Source organism: Arachis duranensis, chromosome 4 (genome assembly GCF_000817695.3).
Source record: "Arachis duranensis cultivar V14167 chromosome 4, aradu.V14167.gnm2.J7QH, whole genome shotgun sequence".
In the NCBI taxonomy this organism is placed as follows: Eukaryota; Viridiplantae; Streptophyta; class Magnoliopsida; order Fabales; family Fabaceae; genus Arachis; species Arachis duranensis.
In genome coordinates, this window is record NC_029775.3 from 98,697,183 (window position 1) to 98,706,033 (window position 8,851).

General features: G+C 25.3%; 1 protein-coding gene across 1 annotated transcript; it reads left to right on the forward strand.

Annotated features, from left to right (window-relative positions):
• The first annotated feature begins 3,283 nt into the window (after positions 1 to 3,283).
• LOC107485149 (protein LURP-one-related 10-like) lies at positions 3,284 to 6,263 on the forward strand. The gene is made up of 4 exons (XM_016105665.3): positions 3,284 to 3,484; positions 3,762 to 3,998; positions 5,614 to 5,847; positions 6,255 to 6,263. The coding sequence occupies exons 1-4, from the start codon at positions 3,284 to 3,286 to the stop codon at positions 6,261 to 6,263; spliced, it is 681 nt and encodes a 226-aa protein (XP_015961151.1).
• The last annotated feature ends 2,588 nt before the right edge of the window (positions 6,264 to 8,851 follow it).

Here is an 8,851-nt window from a genome sequence, read left to right on the forward strand (position 1 = left end):
CAATTTCACATGGTCTTGTGTTTACAAAAAATACTAATTATAAAAAAAAAAATCAGTTATAAATTAGTTATAGTGTAGTTAAGATTTTGTTAGAATTGTTGTTAGTAGAATAGTAGTTACATTGCATCTGCTGTGTATATATACCATATACCCTTGTATCTACTCTGCATAATACATATTCAATGACTTTCAATTTCTAGCTACAATACTTTTCATTCCTTTCTATGTTCATCTCTTGCTGTTAATAATCCGTATAACTAATGATTTGGTGGATTGAATTTAAAAACGTAAAATTGCTTAGAATTGATAACATTATTAAATAAAATCTGATAATAGATGATTATGTAACTGTAATAGCAATAAGTGGAAAAGTTGTGGATTCAATTATTACAATTTACAAGCGTGAAGCATCACGAAATATTAAAATAGATTATTGGAAAAATTACTCACTCTACATAATCATTAGGAAGATTTAATTACTAAAAAAAATTTTAATATCAAAATTATTAAAAAAATTAATATTTGTAATATTTAAAAAAAATTAAACTTTTTTATAAAAAAAATAAATATATTTTTAATTATTTTTATTTATTTTTTATAATCTTTATATTTATGATTTTTATTTCTCCTAAAATTTTGTTCATTTTCATAATCATTTATTTTATTCGTTTGTTTTTTCATTTATATAATCTTTTATTTTTTTTCTTTCTCATTAAAAATAAAAATTTAATATACAAACTCAACAGTTATGAACATCTCAGCAAAATAAAAATTATTATGAAGATTTACATCACTGAAAAATTAAACATGTTCCCTAGAAATAAATTTTTTTTTTTTTTGGGATAGTTATTCTTCACCTTGATTGACAACACCAAATGATGGATCATTCTTATAAAATCTTATGGTTTTATTAATATACTAGAGTGAACCAAGAATTTCATGCATATGAGTCATGTGACTTTTGTCTTTTGATTTATGTTCGGTGTTCGCACCAATAACGTATCCAAGCATGATTTGTATATTAAATTTTTATTGTTGTATCTAATAAAAATAAAGATGAAAGATCACAAAAATAAGAGAATACAAAATTAATAAAAATTACTAAAATTTAAAAAATTTAAATATTATTAATATCAATTTTTTTAATAGTTTTATTATTAAAAATATTTTAATAATTAAATCTTCGTCACCATCTTTTAAGTAAGTTTTTTCAAGATTATTACAGTTGATTGAGTCTATTCAAGTATTGACTTTATTGGCCAATAGTATTATTGTCTTCCAAAATTTTTCCATAAGATAGCGACTCAGTTTTTAAAGTATATATCCGTAAGGGTAGGGCCTATTATAGGGTAAAAAATTTTAGATCTCCTATACATCTAAGTATTATTATTATTCAAGTTTAACTAAATTGATTTTATACCAACAAAAATCATTTTTACTAAAAAAACGTAATTATATGCACAAGATACGTTATTCTCCTTCTCTTCCTCGGCGTTCCTTCGTATTTGCGTATTTTTTTATCGTTATTTTTTTATTGTTGTATTTTTTTCCTTCTCTCCTTAATGATTTTGCAGCATTATTATGTGTTTTTAATTAATTATGCGAGACTAAATGCACCTTAACTTACTTAAAAATAAACTGAAATTATATTTAGAATAAACCAAAAATTAAATTTCGAATGAACCGAAATTACTTAATGATGACGATACACAAACAAACTCATTTCAAAACAAGCACAGATTAAGTCAATTTTGAACAAAAATATATCCAAATCAATTTTGGATTAGATAATGTCATTAATATGACAAAAGTTCGATGATAATGATAACAATAACGACGATACGTAGTAAAAGAAGACAATGACGATAACGATGATGATCATAATGATGATGATAGAGAAGAAGGATGAAAACGAAAAAGGAAAAGAAATTCCAATAAAAAAAGAAGGAGGAGGAGATGCTGTTGGTGCCAACAGTAACAAAATTGAAAAAAAAATGAAAAATAAGGAGAAGAAGAAAATGACGTAGCATTAAGGTGGAGAAGAATGTGCATGCGTAAATTTGAAACAAGAAGAAAAAGAGGAAGAAGAAGAAGACGTAGCATCAGCGTGTGAATCTAAAAGATTTAGATGGACTTGGTTAAATTACTTGAATGTGGAGCTTTATTGAAAAAATTTAGGAATTTTTTTATATATAAATTAAATAAATGTATTATTTACGGATATAAAAAATTTATAGCATTTTTACGAAATTGTATCGTATTACTTATTTCGTTTATGGTGTAAACAAAATAATTTTAAATGTATTTTATTTACGCCGTAAACGAAATATATGAAAATTTTTAAACATAAATTACGCGTACATACGTAATATGTGAAAGTTGACATATTCCATGCATTTTATTTACAATGTAAACGAAATAATTTTGAACGTATGTCGTTTACATTATAAACGAAATACGAATACCTGTAATTATAAAAAATTTAATTTTTATAGGTATAAAAATATCATTTTTAAAATAATACAACAGTATTAAAAATATAATTTTGATCAATTTAAAAAATAAAATTCGACATATGTTTATTAATGTTTAGATCTACCTTAATTAATTTATATTTTATCTATATTTTAAAATTTATACTAATAATTTTCTCACGTTATTACTCTATAAATAAAAATGTTTTAATTTATACACAAATGAGTGATAGATATACTTTAACATTATATTTTTTTTATAATTTTTAAAACTATAACAGATACACAAATCAGACCCTTCGATTTGTATTTTAAAAAATTAAAAAAAAATTGAGCACAAATCAAATTTTTCAATTTGCTTACCTCAAATATTTTTTAATTTTTAAACACAATTTGGACTTGTGATTCATGTACTTCAAATTCTTTTAATTTTTTAAATATAAATATATGTACAAAAATTAGAGGATTCAATTTTTGTACCAAAAATTTGGACGTTCAATTTTTATACTTTTAAAAAATCAGATAATTTGATTTTTACTATCTAAATTAAATCATTCAACATTTCAAAAAAAATGCCACAGCAATCCACAATTTAAAAATATATCATTATTAATCCAATATAAAAAATAAAAAGTGCCTATTATACCCGGATTTTCATTCAATTTCCTTGAATGTGACACTATTTTGGACTATTACCGTTTAGCAAGTAATATTTAATAACAAACTGGTAAGAACATTATTGTACACTCAAATCAAAAGGATTTACGCACTACTCATCATCACAGTAATTCTTCCCTTTTGATACAAAAATGGGAACTGAGCTCATCTCAATTATCAACACTAAGTATTGCAAACCTGCTTCTATCAATATAAAGATTGAAACTGACAAGGGTGTCGCATACATCAACAACGAAGTCATTTTTCGTATTCATGAACCTTCTTTCTCACTCGAGGACCGTCGTGTTATATACGATGTTTCTGGAAACCCTGTTTTCACTCTATCAAAGAAGGTTTATTTCAAAATTTTCAGACATAAAAGCTCCTTCAGTTCATCAGCTATATATATTTTCTATATTTTAGCAATATATAGTTTACTTCAATAGTTCAATCTTCTCAAAAATGATCTTTTGCACATAACCCTACATATTAATTCATTTGTGTATCCAAACGTCATACGTATATTTTTCACATAAAATATTTTACATATAATAGTATTATATATTTGTTTGTTTCTGTATCAAATCGTATTATGTTCCATGTAACTATGATGTATTATTATTTTTGCAGATAATATCGATGCATGATAGATGGAGAGTTTTCAAAGGTCAAAGCACAAATTCCAGTGATTTGCTGTTTTCAGCGAAGCGATCAACGTTTTTAATCCCAGAAAAGAAGAATATTGATCTTAATGTGTATCTGGCTAAAAATACCAAAGAAAGTGTGTGGGACTTTAAGGTTTGCGCTGGTGCTGAGAAAAGGTCTTGCGATATTTGTGCTCATGGATCGTCTACCCTTCTTGCCAAGGTTAGTCAAAACTTGTTTAGAATTTTTCAAAATAATTTTCTGGATAATTCCTGCTATGCTTGCTTAACGTCGAAACTCAGGCTTCGTTTCAGTGGGAAGTGGGAACACATGACCATATCAGCAAGTTGTTAATTAATAGGTTGCTATAGACAATAGTAACAGTTAAGATCATCAACTCAGCACTTTGTTAACGCAAAATTATCAATGAATATAACAGCCACTAATATTATGTATTTTATTTTAGGTATCTTTAATTTCTAACAAAATAATCTTCTATTATTAGAATAATCAAATATTTTATTAGTAAAATAATTAAATTTATTACAATATGATAATTTAGGATAATTTTATGATAAAGAGTTTTTGTGTTGAAAGATTGAAAAATAGTATATAATTTATTTTAAGAAATTAATAAAAATAAAAATTATATTTTTGTAAATAAAAATTTAATTATTTATCAAAGAGAATCTTTATCTCTTTATCATAATATATATATAATCAAGAGAAATAAAAAAATTAAAAAAGCTATATCTTGATAATTCTCTCTTACTTTTTTTCATATTTTTTAAAAAATCTTCTTCATATATAGTATATTTAGTAGTTAATTATTAAAAAAAATTTCCTTACAATAAAATTTATTTTTAACTACAGTTCAATTAGAATCTTGTATATTAAAAGAATTTATTGAATAAATAAATTGAGATATGTACGACTACATAAAATTATAAAAAAAATTTGAAATAATAACACATTTTATAAAATAAATCCCTTTAATTTTATCCAATTAAATTTGAATTTTAAATTACGTACATTCGGTATAATTTTTTTTTCTTTTTTTTTCTGCTATCAACAATCCCGAGTTTAACCACTTTTTTTTCTGAAATTGTCATTATTTTTATATAAAGAAGTTCTATACGAAAAATGATTTTTTTTAAAATACGAAGGAAGATAGAATTATCAAACAATTGCGATATGAGAATGTATTTTATGTTTTGTAAGTTTTTTATTTATTTATTTTAATTTTTGAAATTTTTTGTAAGTTTTTTATTTATTTATTTTAATTTTTGAAATTTTTTTATTGAAATTTATTAATAAATATGTGATTCGAAAAAAAATTATAAAATAGAACTTCTTAATTATTTTTTATAAATTGTAAAAAAATTATACTGCTAGTTATCAAAATTTAAGTTAGAAGAGTAATTAAATTTAATCATGATAAATCAATCTATTTCAACCAATAATACTGTAATATCTAATAAGGGATAATTTAATTTACTCTTTAAAATAATTTTATATTATTATAATAGTATAAATAAATCTTTCTATAGTTGATTTTTTTATATATCTATATAAGATAATTATTGTTAATGCGAGATTAATCAAACTATCAAACTGACAATGATAAATTCGATCCACTGTTATCAAGTTTAGAAGTCAAATTAGATAAGTTACAATAATTATTCTTAACACACGTACGTCATATGAATAATTATCTAAAAAGTTATTGAATAATTATATAAAATGCACGGTGTACAGAGTCAATACTTTAAAGTTGTTTCTGTCTTAGGTCGTTGTATATATCCAAATTTGTATGTGTTTATGCATATGCGTGTAGATGACGAAGAATAAAGAGGCCTTCGAGGTAGAGGTTCAACCAAACGTGGATTATGGCTTCATAGTTGCACTGCTTACCATTGTTGATGAGATCAAACACACTGAGTCTTCGTCTACCAATTATAATGATGAAGTCAAGGTTGCGGAAGCAGCTCTGAATACCATATCTGTGGGTGCAAACACTTATAATAATAACAACATAGTAACTACTTTAGATGATGACACAAATGGAGAGGTACAATGCTATTTCAACAACTTAAGTTTATTGGGAGAACCCATCACAAAAATTTTTTGCTAAGATTACTCATATTTAAAATTGTCAAATAATTTTAAGTAGTTGAAATAACATTAGAGAAAATTTAGGGACAACACTTTTATTAAAATCTGGTCAGCACTTAACTAAAAAAATAAATAATTTTACACTATTGAATAAAATCTCACACTATTAAAAATACTAATAATAGCTAATTGATGACTAAAAAAGAAAGCGTGTATAATCTCCACCGTTAAAAATAGATGAATAGCACTAAAAAGAACTATAACATATATCTAAGTCTCCAGTTTTAAAATAATATATTGATATTTTTTTATAAAATATAAATTTTGATAAAAAAAAATTCTTGTGTATACTGTTTTAAATAGGCTGGTTAATCGTCTAAAAATAGACTTGTTCATCCGATTTATCAATTTTTTTATTGATATTTTTTTATATAAAATGGACAATAAGATGTATGAACACTTAAAGATAAACACAAAAGATAATGTGCAAATAATATTATTGAAACTGATGAACTGTCTTTTTAATTTTTTCCTTATTATTATTAATAATTTAATTATTTTGATGTATATATTATGTTGAGTGAGAATGGTGATGGAGGTTTAATCTGCATTCTACAGAGTGATGACTGGTGATTGGTGAGCCTCTTCTGTTCCAAGGTTTGTGTTTTGGGAGACTTTCATGGCGAGGGCCCTCTAGTTACTTGTCGCAAGGTTTTCTTTCCTCTATGTATTTTTAGATTTTTGTGTTTGACATGTGAAACTATATGTTTGTTTTTACTTTTAGTGTTTTTTTAGAATTTTGTGAATAATAATAAATAAAAATAACAAAAATATTTTTACCGTTTTTATTTTATTCACAAAATTTTTGAAGTAATAAATACTAAAAAGAAAAATAATAAATATTTTCACATAAGGATCAAGGTGCAGCATCCATTGCATGGTTCGCTGATCTTCTCTTGTATAGTTGTATTATATTGTATTATTTTTATATGTTGTATTTTTCGTGTGTGCAGAAAATTCTAATAAGCACTACCCCTAGTGCATGTAATAAGGTTCCTCGCTTAATATTATACTTTGCTTGGGTTGTACTTGTCCCCAGGTGTAACCTTCCAGTTAGTACTTCCCGAGCTATTTAAATATCTATGCTTTGAATAATGTTGGATGAAAATTATATATATAATTGTTGTTGTAAATTGATAGAAAAATGTGACTAGAGTAATAGAAAATGTATTTCTGTATGCTAAGTCATTCATTGATACAAGAAGCTAATTTATACACATATTTTCAATAATAATCTTAACAATTCTATTAACTTTATACTTAATTATTTATTAATACTAACAACTTCTTCTTAATAACTCTATTAACCGTATACCTAATAATTTATTAATCATATTCTAATATTCCCTTAAAATTTAAGTGAAAATTAAAAAAACCATCTTGAGTTTAAACTCTAAATTTTAAAAATGAGTAAAATAATAAGCTTTGATAAAAATATTAGTGGGTGGTCTGATCCATAATTCCAACAGTGATTAGATAAATAATACCAATAAAAAGACATTATTGTAAAAAATAGCAGTCATTCTCAATATATTTAGTTCACTCATAAAAGACATTATTATGAACAATTTGAATAGCACTTCTGTTATTACAATAGAGATTAGTAGAAAAAAACTGAGGAGTTCCCATCGAATTATAATGATTTCAATAGAAGTACCAACTAGAGCATGATATTCTGCTTCGGTGCTTGATCGAGCTATAAAAGTTTGTTTCTTTGCATGTTAGGAGATAAGACAGTCAACAAGAAACAAACAATAACCGATACTACAACGATGATCAGTGGGGTCAGCCAACAAGCATCAAAATATGCTTGAAAGATTAAAGAAGATTAAGCGGAAAAATGAAGACCTTCAATACAAGAAAAATCACTTTTAACGGCTATTTATTTTGCTTTTAGCAGCAATAAAAATAGCCACTAATACATTTATCGGCAATTAGACATTAGCCGTCATATACTTTGTCGCTAAAAAATTTTAGCGGCAATTATAACATTTGCCAGTAGAGACCTTTTTAATGGCCGCAAAAAGTATATAACTTTTAGTGGCCATTTTTTTGACAATTTATATGGCCACTAAAAGTAATTCTAAAATTGCAATGTTATTCACTTTTAGTGGCTATTACTGGTGCCGCCAAAATCCATTTTACTGGCAATTTATATGGCCACTAAAAATAATTTTAAAATTGTAATGTTATTAACTTTTAGTTGCCATTACTATTGCCGCTAAAATTTTAAAACTTTTTTTAGTTATATTATACTCATTTTATTAGAAGCAACAACCTATCTTTTTTTTTTCTAGAATCTCAATTATTTTTACGAACAATTATTATTATTATTGTGCACAATATATATATAAATATACCAAAATTAATTATTACAAAATGAGATATTTCGTTAAACTCAAAATATTGAGATACAAATTTTTTTTGAAAAATAATAAATCATATTACAAATTTAAACAACAAAAAATGCTACAAGCCTATAACTATGTTACATCAATGTAGCAATTAAACACATTATCAATTTGAATAGTGAAAACAAAGAGAGTGTGAATTTTCACTTCAAACAAACATAGAGACACAAATCAAATAATAGGTAAAAGTAAAATAAAAATAAAAAGAGATGGATCAAAGTAAAGAGAATGCGCATAAGAGTTACTTGCTACAACGAATTGCTGCGGTGGCATCAATGGAGTCAATAAAGGGCAAATATGACAGCGAAAGCAACAAAGGTTGGGGACTATGACGGCAAGGGCAACAACGACTGCAACGGCAACGGCAACACTGTTCGATGTCTAGAGCAGCGATGCGGATTTGAGTAGATCTAGGGCAGATTTGACCTAGTCTAAGGCAGAGCGTGGAAACAAGAAGACAGATGTGCGTGTAGGACGATAGATGGCGAT

What these genes read in the sequence shown, in the direction of transcription:
- LOC107485149 (XM_016105665.3), top strand. Translation starts at nt 3,284, where the DNA reads ATGGGAACTGAGCTCATCTCAATTATCAACACTAAGTATTGCAAACCT. An exon ending in TTTTCACTCTATCAAAGAAG is followed by an intron (nt 3,485 to 3,761) that starts GTTTATTTCAAA and finishes TTATTTTTGCAG; the next exon opens with ATAATATCGATGCATGATAG. An exon ending in CGTCTACCCTTCTTGCCAAG is followed by an intron (nt 3,999 to 5,613) that starts GTTAGTCAAAAC and finishes ATATGCGTGTAG; the next exon opens with ATGACGAAGAATAAAGAGGC.